Source organism: Clupea harengus, chromosome 6 (assembly GCF_900700415.2).
Source record: "Clupea harengus chromosome 6, Ch_v2.0.2, whole genome shotgun sequence".
Lineage (NCBI taxonomy): Eukaryota > Metazoa > Chordata > Actinopteri > Clupeiformes > Clupeidae > Clupea > Clupea harengus.
The window spans coordinates 24,541,593-24,561,355 of record NC_045157.1 but is presented as its reverse complement, the minus strand read 5'-3'; the positions used below and the strand labels follow the sequence as shown (position 1 = coordinate 24,561,355).

The window sequence follows — 19,763 nt, the reverse complement described above, 5'->3', positions numbered from 1 at the left end:
ATCTAAAGTATGTATCTTTATGCATAGTCTGCAAGAAATAAAAGTCACCTATTGCAGAATTCATTAGGGAGCATCGGCAGGACAAGTAAGAGGGATATGGTACGCATCAAATCTGTTTCTATCCTGCTCCTCTTGTAGATACCCTGTGCATTATCATCTCTATAAAAGAAAATATATTACATCCTCCACACCTAATATGATCGCCATTTGCTTTCAGGGACAGAGAGATGGCTTCACTGGAGTTAGGGACACAGTTACTCTGAGGGATGGGTCAGTAAGCCATTCAGTGCCGGGGTTAAGAAAATAACAAACATTTTCCTCTTTATCCCTAGAACTGGCTGAGAATAGTGAAACAAGAGCTACAGTTTTCATAGATGGCCTCTTCTGACTGACTTGAAATCAAGTAAATTCTCTCTCGGGGGGTGGGGGGTGGGGGGTAGTGAAGGATGAAAAAGGCCCCCAATACCGAGGGATTTTAGTAATGAAGTCAGGCGACTTAAAGAGGGATGATGTAAGTGTTACTTCTTAATATGAAAGAATGTCCCCCTCCGACATGTCTTGACAACGATGAGAATATTTTCCGCTCCTCTTTCAATGTACTCTTCATTCCCAGTGTTAATCAGTCTGGGAGAAGCACTTCACAGACTATATCTCTGGAGCTTTTCTTTTTTTTTTAAATAACTTTTCTTACATTTTCACTGATGCAACCCCAATCCCCACAGAGCATTCCCATGCTGAGACAACACATCACCGAGACACGCTGAGGCTTTGAGGACCTCCAGGATTGAGTGGAATGGGTGAGAGGGGGAAAGCAAATTCAGGATGGGACTTCTCTCTCTCTCTCTCTCTCTCTCTCTCTCTTTCTCTCTCCCCCGAAGCTCTTAGCCTTGCGGCAACATGGCTCTCGAAAGTCACTCGAGACCTCAGGTTGGCAAGTTAGATTAAAAAATAGTGAATAATAATATTTGCATTGCCTGGACTTGCATGTCATTACATGAGGGGGAGGAGGAGGGGGGGGGGTCCACTCATTAAATTTCAATTCATCTGTGTCACAATTACCTGAATATATTAATAATAAAAGCCTTTGTTTTGAATAGCACTGGAGTGATCACAGACACATGGAGACTGTCAAAGCACACCAGAGAGAAATGAAAAGAGAGAGGGAGAAGAGCTGCTCGTGGGGCGAACAACAGTATCGCCCATTAGAGACCCGCAGTGTGTCGTTTTTTTCTTCTTCTCTCTTTCTCTCTACTGCATGTTCTTTCACTTCCTCAATCGACTGTGATAACATAATGAAACGGGAATAGGGCTCATTGACAGTGGGCATGTCAAGACAATGGCTCAGTCGAAGGATCGCTACAGAATCCCCCCCCCCCCCCCTCCTCACCTCCCTCCCACCGCCTTCAGTCACCCCAACCCATAATATCTGACTTCAAGTGAGTCAACAGGACGCCCAGGGGCCATTTCACAATTAACAGTTTCCTTTGTGTTTTGATTAAGCCTCAAATGTCATCAATTAGAGAGAAGGAGACGGGAGAGACAACCTTCATTACACTCAGGCGAAGTGAATAAGAGTGCGGGAGGGAGGGAGAGAGAGAGAAAGAGTGACTCATCCACATGGAGCAAGCAAACAGGCTCTGCCAAGTCCCACACTGGTCCTTGACATGGCTACGATGGCGCCACGTCCAAAAGGGGAATACAGTCTTGCGTGTACTTACAGATGGAGTCAGTATGGAGCGCACTAATAACTAAAAGCCCAACAGGCCTCATTCTTCACACATTTCTCTACTAGCTCCACTGACAAATAGAGGACTAAAAAGACACATTAGTGCCTCAAAAAGATGTGATTAAAAGTGTGATTAAAAATGACAATGGACAGAGTGCTGGGTCGTGAGATGCTAAAGCCGGGAGGCGTGACATTTGCTCCGTCATTGTGTGACAACTGAAAGCCCCGTGGCTGAGAGATGTCATGTAATCATGCCCTCATGCAGGTCTTTGTCTCTGCAACAGGGAGGTCAAGAGCAAGGACTCCATATAATAACATCAGGCTCACAACCTACATGGTTTCGTAGGTGTATGAATAGGGTTCAATACTTCAACAGATGGAAAAAGTGTCAAGCAAGAGTATTCAACAGAGAATGTGAGAAAGCCAGAGGGCCATTTACCGCATGTTTCAATTTGATAGTTTTGGGTACTATGAGCAATGTAGATATAGAAGCCTGATACTGGAAGAAATGAAAACGAATAAATACATAATCTGGGTTGTGTAACAATAAGTATATGCGTGGCTCTGACCTAATGTTTGTCGCATCAAGTGCTAATTACAGAATTCAATATATTCAAAAGTGTTAAAAAGCTAACTTCTTTTCAGACTTTGTGAAAACAAATCTAAGCACAAACACACACACACTCACACACACACACACACACACACACACACACACAGAGATTGACGTACACTCACAGTGGCAATCAGCTTGTCAACGCAGTCGGGCGCCACGCTATGCAGGTGCGTGAGGTGGAACTGCAGGTGAACCTTGTTGTTGAGCATGTCCTGGCAGAGCGGGCAGCGGAACATGGGCTGGACCGAGTGCTGAGTCATGACGTGCATCCTGAGCCGGTTCAGATCCGTGTTGGTGAACTTGCAGTAGGGGCACTGGTACATCTGGAGCAGGGGGAGGAAGGGATGAATAGAATGATGGAGGGATGAAGATGGAGGGATTGTGTTGGATTGATAAGAGGATGTGAATGTGGAGGGATGACAGAGAAGGTTGTGTATGAAGGGAATGACAGGGGCAGAGAGAAGGGTTTTGTTTAGAGAGAGTGATGGGAGTAAAAAAGTGTGATACAGAGAGACGTGGGGACTCTTTTCCTCTAGGAACAGATCTCCTCTGAACAGGGAACGGTGGGTTACCGTGAGTGGCAGAAAATCCTGGCAGACACTTCAAAGGCCTCTCAGCTGTCAAATATTGTATTGATTTTCTACCTTTTTGAGCAATTAGCGATGCAAGTGTGGCAAAAAAGGAAAAAAATAATCTTCGGATGAAAACACCCTGTTTGCATAATGCAAGAGTGTCCAGCTTTACTGAACTTCAGAAAATGCTGAGTTTTTCTCCTCAGTAATTAATTTCCTAGGGTGAGGCTTTCATAGCAAACTATTCACATTGGCAATACAAGCTGAGGCAGATGGTAGAGAATGACACACAAATCAACATGTTTAAATGGGTAGTGGCAGCACTGACTGAATGATGTATCCCTGAAGTATCCCTGACAAAGCAGATCAGGTTGAGTCTCTACATCACTATGGCTACCAGTGCTAATGACACCTCCGCTCACCTGCTCTGCAGCACTCTTCTCAGCTGTCCGGGGACGCTTGGAGGACAGGGGGCTCTCCGCAGCCCCAGACCTCGAGGATGGGCGCTTGGAGGGAGCCGGGGAATCCGACCGCTCCCTCTCCGACTGGCTGGCTGCTGCCACTGATGCTGCTGCTGTGGCTGCTGTTGCTGCTGTACACACAAACACGAGGAGAGAAAATACACTCAGTCAAGACAGGGCAGAGATTTTCTAAAGAGGGTACTAATCAATCAATACAAAGGCTGGATAAAGGGCTTAAGGATGTCTTTCCCTAACTGTGACAGAGGCATATTTAACAGAGTTTGGGCAGGAGAGGTGGAGACAGGGCCCTCCTGAGCAAACTGCCACGCCATTTCAAAGTCCCCTCCCATGCCACCAGGCAGACAAGCACTCAGAGCTCCCCCTGACGGGCTGTCTCTCCCAATGTTGGATGGTTAGGACATCAGACACCGGCACAGACGTCTAATCAAAACGTTCGTTTGCCACATCAGGTTTCTCTGGCTTCTGCTCAGCCTCAGCGTTTGAAGCGGAGCTTTAGTCGAGGAATCCAGGGGACTTGTGAGGGGCCCATCACAGTCATGGCATGTCTGATCAGACAACATTTTTATCTAAAAGAGGCCCATCACTCTTGCTTGAGCCCTGACCCTATTTTCTTCTTTGAATAAAAGGAAATATGTGTACATAAATATACATATGAACTAAGAAGTTACTCATATATGCTTAATTTAAATTCAGATATGCTTAAGCATATATTCTTCTTGTCAGCAGTCCTATAACTGATCAAATTTACGACAGGAAACAGCAGCGCGAATTGGTGAGTTTCATATAAAAATGAACTAAAGTAAATACGCCAGTGGAGCCAATGCTCTGCCATGCGGCCATCTTTACTCTGCTCAGAGCAATTAAAACCAGGTGAGATTTTGAGCCCTTTGATTCCAGGGGCTGTATGAAATGGTGCCAGCTGGAGGACCGGTGTGATTTGGCTGGGGCGTACAGGGGGCTTTGGAGGAGCTGGAGGCTCAGGATACCCCCGAAATCCTGCTGGTATCGCTGACCTACAGCTTGACCCTGCTCAGGTAAATCCTCCTGCTCTTTGTGCCTGCCCCTCGCCAGTGAGTGCCAGAGCAACTCTCAATTTAATTGGAATTCTGTAAGCAGCTAATCCGCCCACAAGAGGTGTCTAGGTCTACTTTAGGCCAAGTAGAATGTTCCTGGGGTTTGGATGGAGAGGTGCCTACACCAAACATCTGCCTCCAGTCTTTTTCCCCATATGGATGGGTCTCATTTTCTTAACATAAGCAACATTGTACCAGTGCTTTAACTGAGCCTGACATCTTAAGCAAATGTGAGATACTGTTTAGTTCTGAGAGAGATTCCAGTCAGAACTAGTCTAATGATTCGTTTATATTTGAATGTCTTATTATACTACTCATATGCCTTTGTGTTTCTATCTGTGTGCCTCTGTGTTTCTCAGTGATAAGGCCTGGGGTGTTTTGCTTATGTCTCGAAGGCCATAGGGTCGCTCTGACTCCTGAGTGCATATCCTGCGTCGGTTGGTATCTGTTCTTTCTCACACGTTAGCGCTGGACCCAGGGTGGCCCACGTAATCCGAGCTTTGTGATTAACACCCCTCTCCTGTCAGACCAAAGATACTTAAACTGAGACTGGAACAGAGAAGCTGGTGAACCATGCTCTCTCTCTCTCTTGATGCGCATCATTGTAAATAAAACCCTGTTCCTGATTTTTTTACCATTGCCTGATTGAGTCTCCGTGTATCCTGCGGTATAAGATGACTATGACCCATGGGTGGCAGTAAGGTGCTAGCAAGACCAAGCCTGTAGGCTGAATGTCCAAGGAGTACACATACTGCTGAAGTTGCTTTGAATAGAACTACACACTAAATAGCCACTTGGAGAAATGATAGAAAGTAAATGGAAAGTAGGAACGTAACATGTGTTGAATGGAAGATGTTTATCTGAGGACCAGTAATTACTAGTATAGAAGAAAATCATCTTACAACCAACTCAATGGAGAGGAGAGGAGAGAACACATCACACATCCTAAGAGTGTGAGTCCACATAACATAAAATTGCTGATCACGTGCCGCCGACTGAACATAGCAGAAGAGCAAAATAGGTTGGAGGGAGTGAAGGCAGTGTGTAGGAGGTACAGAGGTGGGTAATTGTCAGGTGTCCGCACATCTTAGAAAGGAATCCCCCCCTTTGTGATAATCACACGCAGTTGCTGCCATCTCAAATGTGCTCGGCTAGCTGGCAGAACATTTCACACGGCTAATCCCTTTAATGCAACCTGCACCAGGCTTCACAATGCCGCCGCGTCGCCCGCGCTCACCACCCCCACTGAGTCCCACCAAACAACAAGAGGCTCGGCGCCCGGCTAACCAGGGTGCATCGGCCGAACTGCCTATTCAGGGAGCCGGAGGGAGGGAGGGAGAGGAAGAAAGAAGGAGAGAGAGAGAGAGAGTGAGAGATAGACAGGGAGGAAGATGCAAACAAAACAGGAGCGGCGAGCAGAAAGGCATTGCAGCCGAGTAAAAATACTCAGTTAAGCCGGCACTCGTAAAGGAGCTAAATCCACTCGGAGCCAGAGCTGGGGGGCGAGCCAGGCAGCCCACGACCCGGCGCTCCGCCAGCGGAAAGAATTCACTGTGAAACTCAAGACGGACCCACTGCCAGCCGAGCCCTTAACGAGGACATAAAGAGTTAAATTTGGCCTGATTCGTACAGTCCTGCAAGGGCAAATTGAGAGCAGGGTAGTGTGTGTGTGTGTGTGTGTGTGTGTGTGTGTGTGTGTGTGTGTGTGTGTGTGGAGGGGGGTGAGAAGCTTGGGCAGAGGGGGTCAGGTTAAGCAGGGCTGACCATCCCACTGCTCCAGACATTAAAATGTCACCTCCAATCAGGACGGAGGCAGCTGAGCTGATTGCACAGTGGGTGGGTGGAAGTGGAGGGGTCGGGGCTTCTGCTTTGGTTGGGAGCAGCTTGCCGGATCTCACAGAAACACTGGGATCAGCTGGCCAGGCCCAATTAGGGTCCAGTCAGGGCCAATCCCATTACACATCTCCACCAATAAACAAAGGAAATGTTAAACAAAGGATCCTCCCATTCTGTCACATTAACCTCTCTCACTGTCCATGCCACTTCCTCTGTCGGTTCACTTATACTCCTCCTCCAGTTAACGCCACTACCCACCTTCAGGAGAGGTGTTCTTCCTCTCCACTGTCCCACCCTCTTCGTCTCACCCTGCTTCTCTCTCTCTTTCCTCCTTATGGTCTATGAGGGGGACTTATCGACTTTCCTAAACATGTGTTATGTGTTCTGTGCCCACCTCTCAAATGCCTTTTTACACTTAACTGCTTGCCTGCTCTGAGATCTTGGACATGTCTGTATCTGCTCAGATGCTGGAAATCCTCTCTCTTTGTCTCCCCCCACACACACTAACACACACACACACCCCCCCCACACACACTCACCGACAGACAGACAGACAGACAGACAGACACCCATAAAACTGCACATATGTGAACAGGTCGGGCAGCCATTTGAAAGCAGACAAACAGCTGGAACTAAAGTGTCGGCTGCTGAAGTCCACAGGCTTGGGCCCAGAGTTGGCAGCTGGGAGCTGGGAGTTGGAAGCGGAGGCTGCTGTCTGAGCCTGAGTGTGCAGCAGCAAATGCCAAACAAAAGCGTAAAATGAGTCTGGTGTCCTCTATCGGGACAGGCTAATGGGCAGCACATGCTGGGGAACAGTCAGTCCTGCGCCGATGCCAGACTCTTTCTCTAATATGAAGTGTTTAAGAAGCCTTCAGCTGAGGATTAGGTTTGCATGAAACTTTTATTCAGTACTACCACTTTAAACCAAACACATAAACATGGCATTGTACAGAGGCTCCATACAAACAAACTACTTCATTCACCTCATCAGCTGAACTAATGTAGCTGTATGGTTCAGGGGCAGCTTGAAGTGCCTCCCTAGAGACCAGTAATGCCCATCAGGTTGCTGCCTCTCTGAGGCGTGGGGAGGGTTGGGGTGGCCGGGGGCGGTGAAGGTGGGGGCTACCTCACCTCGTCATGCCCTGTTAGGACTTCATAAATCTGATCAATCGCTCGCTCTCAACAGCCACCGACCAAAATACAAAACCCCGCTTCTGCCACAAAGCCCGTGACGAGAAAGTCCAGCTACCGTGTCCTGTTTTGTTGTTGTTGTTGTTGTTGTCACGGGGGCTAGGATGAAGTAAAAGAAGAAGAAAACGAACCCCATCACAACCACCACTGAGCGAAGCAGAAAACATACTGGAACGAGAGGGAGTACAGAGAGAAACACTTTGAGTGTGTGTGTGTGTGTGTGTGTGTGTGTGTGTGTGTGTGTGTATGTGCGTGTACACGGTCTAAATGTGGCATGCTTGGGCTGGCAATGGACCATGGACCTGCATCAGAGCCAGAAAGATCTATTGAAACAGACCATGACCAGAACACTGGCTTCTGATGGAAAGACCTGAGCCTCCTGGGGCACTCCGAGTGTAACGTGTGTGCATTCGGCTCAGCACAGAGAGAAGATTAGCGGTGAACGGCTCCACGACTTCAAGGGGATCAAAAAGGTGACACCGATGACAGAGGTAACGACAAGGACCATTGCCTGTCAAAGTCAGGACTTGGCTGCCCTTCAGAAAAACAACAGACGGCATAAAATGGTGACAAAGACATTCAGGTCCAAAACGTCACTCTTACAGAATGGCTACAAGAGGATTTGGGCCATTCATGTTTTTTATTTCTCCTACCCCAACCTAATTTCTTTCCTACCCCACCAATAGTGGTTATTCAACTTGATTCAATGATTCATCAATGATTGAAGCAGCCATCCTGCCTGCAGTATCTATCAGATCCAAACTACACATCTAATGTGCTTGTCTCTTTTTTTAAAGATGTTACCAAGACCAACCTATGAAGGTGGACAGTCTTCTGCTGACCTGTTAAGTCCAGAGCAGCCTCTCCACATAAAACTCACTCAGACATACGAGACGAGACTTTCATCTCGCAGTACAAAAGGCGAAGAGATGGGAGGGAGGAAGGGAAGAGAAGGAGGAGGAGGAGGAGGAAGGGGAAAAATCTTAAAAGTCAATTAGGTGATTATTAATTCATGGCTCTTTTCGGTAAACTGAAGGCCTTTGTGCTGTCGAGTCCCGTAAGTGAATTGGACTTTGGCACCTTCTCTCACCTCCTCCTGCAGGCTCGGTCTGCAGCATTACTCGGCCAGCTCAGGGGTTATCAGTGCAGGGCTGGGGGTTTCTGGAGCAATCAGGGGGCTTGTTGGGTGGGGAGTGAGGGGGGGTGAAAAAAAAGATGGCAGCTGGAGTGACTAACCAACACAAGTCGGCCTTGGTGTTAACACAACAGCTCTTCCAGCACTGAAATCTTCCAGGAATGCAATCCCAGCTGCCATCGTGTCATTACCGCCTCCATCCTTGGGAATATTCTGAGAGCGGGGTGCTACCCAAACACCGCACACTGATGGGTGAAGGCAGAGAGGTGAGGAAGATGACGAAGAAGAAGAGGGGAAAAAAATATTTCCCATGGCATCAGAGGTGAGGGCCTGCATATGCCGACTGCCGAGAGGAGTGCCACTCTAGAGATATCGCCCCAAAGGACCTTGGGGGAAAAAAAGTGCAACCATCTAGTCAGCGGCTCACAGGCTTCGCTCTGAGACATCTAACAGCGATTTCAAAATATCCCTGTTGGCCTCAGAATGCCGGAGCCTCCGGCTGTAAAATGCTTGAGCTGCCAGACGCCTGCTGCTCACCTCCCGGGCCGCCACTTCCTGCTCGCCGGTGAGCACAGAGCCGGGCACGTCTACCTCACTTCAATATCCAAAGCCATCCTCACCTCTCCAGCTCTCCCTTGCTCCCTTTCTATTGCTCTGTCGGGGGCGCCCCCCCCCCCCCCCCTCAGCTCCTGACACATGGGTGAAAACCTGCCCCCGGTCCCTCAGCAATTTAACCATTAATATGGAAAAGCAGGTTCAACTCCCCGGTGCTAAAAAGTCATTCACTTTTAATACGTTTGCTAACAATAACTGAATATTATCTTCCCCCCTCCCTCCATCTCCTCCTCCTCATTTTTTTTGTAGCCGTCTTTTTAATCTACAGACCATGTTGGAGCCCTGAGCGACAGTGGGCTATGTTCCATTTCACCTCATATTTCTCAGGTAATTACTCTGCATCAATTAATTTCAAATAAAGAAAATTACAACCAAAAGCCTTATGCCAAACGCGAAGCTCATCATATCTGGGTATCCTTGGTGTATAACCCTTTATTAAATGAAAATCCACCTCCACCGTGTGGCTAGAGCTGCCTGCCGTCTGTGGCGGGCGGCAGGCCTACAGGCATGACGGCAACAAAGACAAATTTAAAATGAAGAAATTAAAAGGAGATATTAATTAGTGGACACGTTATTAATCATGCAAGTGAGTAAGTGAGAGGCGGCGCCCCAGTCACCTTCAGAGGGCATCCCCACGCTCGCCCGGGCTGTGGGCTCATTAGAATATGGACAGTATAAAACTCATAAACACTGCTCTTTCTGGGACTTGACTCACAAACAAGGACAATTTATGGGCTATTATCTTCAAAGACAAAAAAAAAGAATTTTTAATTTGTAGGATGACAAGCATTCAAAGGACATGCTATGAATATGCAAAGAGGCCTGCATCTCACTAGTGCAGTGGGGTAGGATGTAAATATTGAGCAGAGCTGTAATGTGTGCATAGGAGTTACACTGCTCTTTTCTCCTCCACTGTTTCAATTTAAATACCACAAAATACCCATAACACAGAGCCCCAAAAGTAAAGTATAAAATATACTTCTGATCTGGTAGTTATTACTGCTGGACATAGCCCAGAAGGCTGACATATGTGACTACTAACTAACAAACGGTTTTGGCACAATAAGTGACCATCCACCTAAAACCTTCCAGATCCATGAAACCACCTCGAGTGAAACTGCAAATGGACAATACACATTTAGAAACACATGCCTTCAATATTAAACCAGACTTGCAGTATCATGCCTTAGCATCCAGGGGGTGTTGATGTACACTTGGCAATAAGAGCATATAAGAGCAAGCCATATCCGTTTGCCCTTCACCAACACAAACACACACACAAACACACACAAACACACACACACACACACACACACATACACACACACAAGCAATTCCTCCCCTGTTCATCCAATCACCAGGATTCATACGTTTAAGTAAATATATAAGGGGGAAGAGATGGGACCAATTTGGCAGGGTACTCTGCCGGTGTCAGAATGCGGATGACCTGCGCTGTAATATTATTTTCCCCTCCCTTAGCTGGCTCCTGCAATTTCAAAGTCAGGAGTGGAAGGGGGGGGGGGGTATATGAGAGGAATTATTCATAAACCTCAATTGCTGAGGACTGCAACCCCCATTTTTTCTTCCCCCCCCCATACAGACCACCTCAATACCGTCCCACCCTATACATTTATGTTAAACATGTCAAATCATATTGTGGCCGTTCCTCCAAGCCCTTAAGTGTATTAACAATCCCTCTCCTCCTCTCTGGCTCTTCATCTCTCTTTTTTTCCCTCTCTCTCTCTCTCTCTCTCTCTCTCTCTCTCTCTCTGATCCACCTCCTCATCTCTCCTCCCTCTTTCCTCCTCTCTGTGTTCTTTCCTTCCTGCGCTAGGTTGCTCCATTAAGTCTCCCCTCTGCTCTAATAAAGGTAGGGCTGCCTGTCCTAAGCTGGGCCGTCTGATTTGGCTAATGCTGCCTCAGCTAGGTGTAGCAGGCACGGGGAGCAGGGAGAAAGGGCTCCAGGCTAACCTTTTATGAATATTTTATGCTTGACATTAGAAACAAGCCTCGCAATGCTTATTTGGAAGGGTGGCTAACTTTCAGCGTCTGCCAACATAATATTATTGTCTAAATAATGACTTCAGTGTACAGTCTCATCTCATGGATCTGTGTCATATCACTCTCACTCTCTTCCTTTCTGTCCCCTTGGCAGTTAATTACAAAGTTCTCATCTTCTCAATTTCTCCGTCTCTATGTCTGGCTCTGTCTCTCTCTCTTCCATCTCCCAGCGTGTGTCTTTCTGTATGTGTGTTTACATGTATATGCATAATATAGCTCCGCACGTCTGACTATAGCATGTCATAAAGAAAACAAAACACAGCCGGCACCCCCATGGTGGCATTGAGGCCCTTCATCAGATGACATGCCCGGCACAGACACATTTACATGGCTGCCGTGTGTCTCTCTAAATGCCTGCAATGAAACGCCAGGCTTGGCGGAAAGGCACATGAAAAGGGAGGGATGAGATTGACAGTAGCTTTAAATAGGAGGACTTGCTTTCTTCCAGCGGCGGGCTAATGCGCTCTACCTGACAGTGACTGTCATTTGTAAAGCAAGTAACGTCTCAACAACCCAGTTCCAACGGCTGCATGACAAGGAAGAGAGGAGAGACTTCAATAACACTAATGACGGACCTTAATAACAGCGAGGCTTCAGACGGCGTGACTCAAATCCCTTTAGATATGCCTTTAAATAACAGGTTAGCTCCAGCACGTCACTGCAATGAGCACAACTCACACACACACACACACGCTAACACAGAGTACAACACATAAACACACTCACACACACACACTGAGAGACCGTCTGCCGGCACACACCCTCTCAGACAGTCACCAGCCAAAACAAGCGTGCCTCTGTTTACCAGATGCATTCTCCTCCCCCCACTTGTGCTCATTTTAGCCAAGGTTAGGAAGCAGCCAGTCCACAGGAAGCTGTCTGCTGATCTGAGCTCAGAGCCGTTTCAGGGTGGAAAAAAGCCCTCTTCTTTACACTTGTACTTTCTCGTCTTAAATGGCAATGCAGCCATCCTGATTCAAACTGCACCACTGCCTCTCTAACCACCCCACCCCAGCCCAATCCACCCCAAACCCTCCTCCACCCTACCCTACCCCACCTCTCATTCTCTTTTTTTTTCTACAGACATCAAACAGCACCCTAGACCTGGCTCCCTAATGCACACGCTATTTTTAACTAAGCGTTTCTAATAAGCTGCTGGGAACCTGTACATTTTTCATAGGCAAGCACATATTTTCCCCTTTGTGAAAACACAGAAACACACTTATTTGGTGATTAGCGACTGACAGAGGGGAGAAAAAGGAATTGAATATTCGTGTATGAAATTTCATGGCTTTCAAAATAAAAAAAGAAAGAAAGAAAGAAAGAAGGAAAGTAAAAAGGAGGGGGGTAGGGGAAGGAAGAGGAATCCTAATGTGAGGAGTCGTCTTCCTGCGCACCACAGGTAGGATTGAATTATTAATCATGCAGCTCATTTTAATGCTTTTAAAAGTGCTTTATTTTGATGTGTTAAAATATACTTTTAGCCATTTGCAGCCGGGCATGCATATCATTACTTCTCCCATCAAAGAGGACTGCCACTCTTTCAAAGAACACAAACAACTCTGCCTCATTTCAACTAAAAGTTCAGATATCAAAGACATTTTTTTTCTCTTTTCATAAAAAAATTGGTTTCAAACATGCCAATGAACTTTTCTTCCTGCTGTACTTTCTGAATAAAAAAAATAGCACAGCTATGCGCAAAAGTTGTGAATTGTTTTAAGGACTTTAAGTGCAGAATCCGCTGAATGTCAACTGTAGCATCTCTCACTAAATTGGGACCTAGTCTACTAAATACTAAATACATTTCAATCACAGCGCATCTTTCAGAACTACACAAAGACTACACCTTCTGAAAACCTGGTAGCATTCTCCCTGCAGCACACACACAGCCTTGCATGAGAGAGAGCGAGAGAGAGAGAGAGAGAGAGAGAGAGAGAGAGAGAGAGAGAGAGAAAGAGAGAGAGAGCTGCTTTCGAGTGTTTGCCGCTGGGCAGATCAGAGGGGTCTGTGTAGACGCAGGCTGAGGGAGGGGAGCCCCGGGTGCTGCACGCAGGAGCCAGCCTGCTGGGCCTGCTGAGCGCTGGGCTGCATGCACACTCAGCCTCGCAGACCAGATGAGATGCTGGAGGAAGGGGCAGTGGTGGGGGTTGGGGAGTCTTTTATCCCCCCAGGACATCCCCACAATCCCCCTTCCACTGCCTATACCTCCTGCCCCCTTGCAATGTATACATATTTATATAGCTTAGCGTCTACAACTATAATTAATAAACAGTGGTATAGCTACTAAAACACTAAATAACAAGATTATTAAACCAATACGTTTTGCAAATTTTTGGTTTCGTCATTGTTATTCCATAGGGGGTAGCAACCAGCTCAGTAAGTACCCACAAGTCCTTTGAGAGCCTCATGTACTCCAGGCTTCCATTAGCACTGAAGGCAGAAGCAGATCTCTCTCTCTCTCTCTCTCTCTCTCTCTCTCTCTCTCTCTCTCTCTCCGCTATGCTGAGCACCTCTCACTCCTACACAGGCCTGGGTTTCCCACGCAGGCCTGGCTTAGTGCGAGTGCCACTGCCCACACCGCTACACCAACATAGCACAACCCAGTACAGCCTCAACACAGCCCAACTCACACACACACACACACACACACTCACTCACTCACTCACTCACTCCTCCCTGACCAGGCCACACCTCCCCTCCCCCTGCAACCCAACACCTGCACCTGCTGCCTCCCAGCTTGTGCTGCTGACAAATCCCCCCATCTGATAGCATTCTTCAGAGGTGTTTGCTTCTGTCTGTCGCAGTCACAACAGCAGCACAACACAGTGGGGTCACATGCGCTCCAAACCAGGCCCTAATTATACCCATAAGCCCCCCCAGGTCCAGAGAAGCCATGGAGGACAAAAAAAAAACTTCTGCTTTTTTTCTATGGTCACTTGGCTACATTAGCTAAATCAGGCAATTTGGCCTACTTTGTCAGAGTACATTTAATGAGCCGGACTGCAGAGCCAAGAGAGGGAAAAGCAACTAAATTGCGTTTGATCCATGGAACCTTTACATCATTGTAGGTAAAGGGCTCTGATGTCTGTGTAAAAAAATGTCCATTTAGATCAAAACAAAGGACCTCCACTGCTGGAATATAGTCCTGGTGTTTAAAATATCCACTCCTAAAAAATTCAATCTCCACCCCTTGCCACCCCCCAGCCCCCCTGCCCCCCCACCCTCTTTAAAGAGAGGTGTAAAGAGAGAGGCCTTACCTGTCCCTTTGGTGAGCTCCTTTTCCCCCCCACTCTCTCTGTCTTTGGTTTGGTCCTCCTGGTCTGTAGTGATCTCACTGGCAGCCTCCACATCCTCACTCAGTTCTCCTGAAGGGGGAGGAGAGGATGTGATATGTAAATCACCACTCCATCAGAATTGGTGGAAGCACTTAAAGGGGCGGTGGCGGTTTTTTTCTATAGGAGCTTACAACAATTACATTCGCTGACATGCATTTACAAGGTTAGGAGACAAAAGGGGGCGGGAGCTGCTCTCTCCACAACCCTGCTGTGTGCGGCTTCGCTTACCGGCAGCACTTTCACCATCTCTCTCTCTCTCTCTCTCTGATTGCAACTTTGAAAACAGAGATAAAAAATACACTGCTCTCTGCTTCTAAATCTCCTGCAGAATGGGGAGGATTTAAAGGTCCTCCTTAAAAAAACGAATGTATTATTATTAATATTATCATTATTATCATTATCATTATTATTATAATTATTATTAAATTCTTGTGGATTTACTTATATATAAACTCTACCTCTAAAGATATAATTCTTCCTTTATGCAAGTCCATGACATAAATATCTTTATGGCTTCCCCTGTTTAATATGGGCATAAAACAGCACAAAACCACACACATGTGGTAGAGACATACACACATTTTCCAAAGCGGTCAAAAGTATGCAGACAGGAAAAAAAAGATCTGTCCATGTGCATGTTTGAACAGAAAGAGCTACTTCTCATTTCGCTCCCTGTCTGTATTTCTCTCTCTCCTTCTCAATCTCTCTCTCCCTTCTTCTTCTGTCTTTCTCTTGCTCTCTCTCTTTTTCTCCCTCCAGAACTCCACGCGCATTACTGTGGTCTTAGTCTTCATTCTACTGGGATGCTAACCAGTTCAAGGATACCTTCACCTCTACATCATTGGTAATGCAGCATTGCAGGATAAAAAGCATAAATATTTTAAACTGAGGCCACAATTCATTTCATTTTGCTCAGTCAAATGTAGAAATTCCCCTGTAACCATCTTAAGAGCTCCCTGTTCAATATATCTGGCCATCTAAAAGCAGTGAACTCCAAACAATGGATCTCCGATAATGCCAGCTGTAAGTAACACAGGCAAGATGCTGAAAACCAGATAATAAAATGGGCATCAATCCTTTTTATTTCCCCCCAGTGCCCCCCAAGAGCTCCCTTTGCCTGTTAAGTTTGTTTAAAAGTAGTGCGGCTACCATGCACCAACATTGATTTGACAACAGTAAACTGAGGCTACAGTCAATAAGCCTTATCAGTTATTACACAAGTCAGCTAATTCACAGCAAACGCACTTAAATGTTCTTTTGAAAACGCTTCCACACGCTGGTCTCTATGAGGTAGGCTATTGATTGTATCGACAAACGCAACAACAGCCCCTGAAAGATCCTGTTCAAATATTCATTCTCCACAGTCGATTCTCAACGCACAATGGATCTGAGATGACCAGTGGCCAAGCCTGCGAGGAAAAACAACAATCCAAAACATTTCAACTTCTACAGTTTTTTTTTTATGGCCTAATAATGCTTGGAGCACTTAAGGAACCTTAACACAGTTAAGACTGCATGTAACCCGAAGCTCCAGCAGTCGTTCCAAAGCCACCACACAAACCATTAAACTTTATTTCTATTCGCTTCATCTGAATATGGTTTGTGGGGCCGCTCAAGCGCAATCCGATTCATCATTTTTCATGCATATTTTTCTACTTGTATGAGTGGTGGGGAGATGGTATATTTTACCAATGCTTAAGCTGCAATTCTCCCAACATGAGTGATCCATCAAATCCTCAGAACATTTCCGTGCTCCTCACTTAACAGTGTTACACATATTCATTTGTGTCTTGCTTGATTCTGTGCAGATTCTTCTGCGTGGCATGTGAGCAATAAAACCTGACCGAAACTGACATGGAAAAACACGTTTAGACAGCTGAACACCCAGCCATTAGTTTCCAGTGGCCTTGTGCAGATTGTAGCGCGAGTGTAAGGCGTTGTTTAGTATTTACATTTTAATTATTGATGCACCCAGAGAACAGTCATTTTCAAAACCCAACACCGCAGTGGGTTTTTAACTCAGTAATTAAAGATGATGACACTAAAACAAGAACAAAGAGCCCAACCAAAACTCCTCCAGCTGCAACAAGATAATACAGGCTGTTTTTTTTGCTTTACTCTTCACTAACATTTACAAAAGAGCAATACTGGAATATTAAGTGATTGTGAAGTCACATCCCGCTTTAAAGTGAGCACAAACACTCATAGCTCTCTAATATATTCATTTGTAAATCTGTTAAAAGCGTAATACTTGAGTGGATTTAAATCGTGGTGTGGAAATCACTCTCTAGTAAATCAGTATTGCCATAACCACACAGGGGGTTAAGTTCTACTGTGTGGTTTTCTGACCTGTTTCATGCTAGCAGAGATACATGATTGGAGAGGCAAATGATTGGCCTATAGATTATGTTGTTAGGCCTTACTGCTCACAGCAAGCTGCGATCCTGTGTTTAAATGAAGGTATTTAAGTGGGATAACTGGCTTCCAGAGCGACAAAAAAAACCCAGAAAGGTGCATTTAAGTGTTCCCTGGATCCCAATTGCATATACTCCTTTTTTTATTCTTTCCATAAACGTCCATGTTTCTATTATGTTTCCAAGGCAACCGGCAATTTCCGCTTGACATAACCCATCCTCTGCTGGCTAGGCACTCCTAAACCATCCGTTGGAAAAGCAGAGGAGCAGTGAGCAAGCGTGAGCCTCCAAATCCCAGCTAACTCCAGCCTGCATAAATCCATACAACTTCAGGAGCATTAGTATGTGGCACAGCCGCAGAAGAGCTCAGATTACACAATAATCTTCAGGTACATTTTTTTTACACCTTTAACGAAAGCTGGATGTGTGTCTAATTCCACACCTCCATGCTGAAAATGCTCTACATCTCTCTCTCTCTCTCTCTCTTTTTTCTCTCTATCCTTCTCTTCTTCTTTTTTACAGCAGGGTTCTGATCTGTGGTCCGGATTTTTTTACTCTTTTCTACAGCGTCACTGAGCACAACAGCTGTCACCTTAACATTCTCCAGACGGATCTCTACTGGGGTGCTTCACAGCCTCCTCCCTCCTTCCCTTACACACACGCACACACACACACACACACACACACACACACAAACACTCTCTCTCCCTCTCTCTCTCTCCAAAAAGCACTTTTTAATCTTGATGTTTTAATCAAGATATATGACACTTCCACTGTGTGAGCTGAACAATATCTGCCCTTGTAATGTATGCAGAAATGCAGACATTTAATTTCAGGAGTGAGCTCTACGGCCCTAAGTGGCCAATGGCAGCACCGATTCCTCATCTCATCTCCGCCGGTATTACACAATGATTAAAGCTGGGCCAGCCATAATTAATGAAAGGTCACAAGTGGCCTAAGAGTAGGTTGCAAATGGGAGACGCCACTAAAATGCAGTCATAGATTAAGCGCCCAAAAATAGATTGGGGAGAAGCACTCAAAGCTATGGCAGTGGGCCATCTCTAACCCAAATCCCCAAAATGTAAAGGACAATAGCCTAGAGGTGGCCTTCTAATTAACCGTTCTCATTAACCCTCCTCAAACAATGATATTAAACTTTTCCCCCTAATCTGATTCCTAGGAGTCACGGATGCAGAGGCAGTGTCCGCTTCTGCTCAGCTGCTGTGTCTGCGAGGTGAAACACAAACCCTCTGCTCACCCAGTCGGAGGACAGCAGTGTGTACGGCGGAGCTCAATAAAGCACGTAACACTCTAATTCCCCCAGCAGACCCACGAATCCTGAGGAAGAGTGTCAGATTGGGGACCAGACGGCGGAAAAAAGGAGAGATGAATAAAGCATTGACATGCGCACGCGCTCTCTCACACACACACACACACACACGTGTACACACACAAGCACCGATGCATGCACACACACACACACACACACGCAGACCAGCTTTCCCTCCTTCTCCTACCATTCAACTGCTGCTAAGTGCAGATGCACATACAGACCCATAGGTGTCACCCTATACAAGCCGGGAGAAATGGGGGAAATACATACACAGACACACACAATACATACACACACACACATACACACACACACACATACACACAGCACATTGTGAAAAGGGGGAGGCAGGGCGGATGGGGTGGAGAGGCACAGACAGATACATACAGGGGGGAAAAGCGGGGAGGAAGAGAAAAAAAACACAGAGAAATATGTGGAGATGACAAAAGCAGATGCTATGCAGGAAGCGCCCGCTGAAGATGAGACTCGGTAGACAGTGAGATTACCTTCAGATGAGGCAGAGCAGCCTGCCTTTCCCCACAAGAACAGTGATTACACTCATACTAATCATTCTGACAGGCACAAACCACCACATAAATAATAAATGCTAACCACTGCTCTTTCCAGTATTCCTTAGGAGACTCTGCACCCGGGATGAACACAAGCTGTATAAAAATTATATATTTGCGGTGTATAGATTTAAAAATAAGGCCTCTCACAATTTTTTTTGCTGGCTGCTTTAAAAAAGCACTGAAGCAAGGACGCACACACACATATGCATACACCTCTATATATACACATTCACACACACACACACACACACACACACACACACACACACACACACACACACACACACACACACACACACACACACACACACACACACACACACACACACATACATGAGTCATACCTGCTATGTGCTCCAGTGTGCCGCACTCTCAACTGAATCCTTGTGCTTTAACATTTGGCTCCTTAAGTGCATCAGCATGTCCCTTCCTCTCCACTGTCCGCCTCAGCTCTCTGACTCTGTGTCTGTGTGGGTCTCTGTCCTTCCTCGAGCAGCCCTGACTGGGCTTAGCTGGGGCTACACAGAGGGCTGTGGGCTGGAGCCCCGGTGCTGAGGGCTCATTACCATCATTAAGATTACTGAGGCTGTGGTTATCATTTTAACCAGGTGTCACTGCGCCTCACTGTTTGGGGGTGGATGGAAGGGGGGGTTAGATGCAGAGGGGGGGGGGGGGGGGGGGGGGCTTCAACCCCAAGCCTCCAAGACCCCCCCAATCCCCCCTCTTCACCCCCAGTCCGGACAGCTTCCTTTTCTTTAACTCTGCGCTGTCGGATAAAAAAGCAATCTGATTTCACACCTCA

General features: G+C 46.4%; 1 protein-coding gene across 4 annotated transcripts in view; it reads right to left on the bottom strand.

Annotated features, from left to right (window-relative positions):
* The window catches only part of zfhx3b (zinc finger homeobox 3b), a 340,892-nt gene that overhangs the window by 14,938 nt on the left and 306,191 nt on the right, over positions 1-19,763 (bottom strand). For 3 of the 4 annotated variants that reach the window (XM_031569518.2, XM_042708091.1, XM_031569517.2), the window contains 3 exons: positions 14,565-14,672; positions 3,337-3,506; positions 2,459-2,665 (listed from right to left, as the gene is read on the bottom strand). In XM_031569518.2, coding sequence (XP_031425378.1) covers positions 2,459-2,665; positions 3,337-3,506; positions 14,565-14,672 — 485 coding nt within the window. The remainder of the gene's footprint in view (positions 1-2,458; positions 2,666-3,336; positions 3,507-14,564; positions 14,673-19,763) is intronic. The other variant, XM_031569521.2, reaches the window with a different exon arrangement.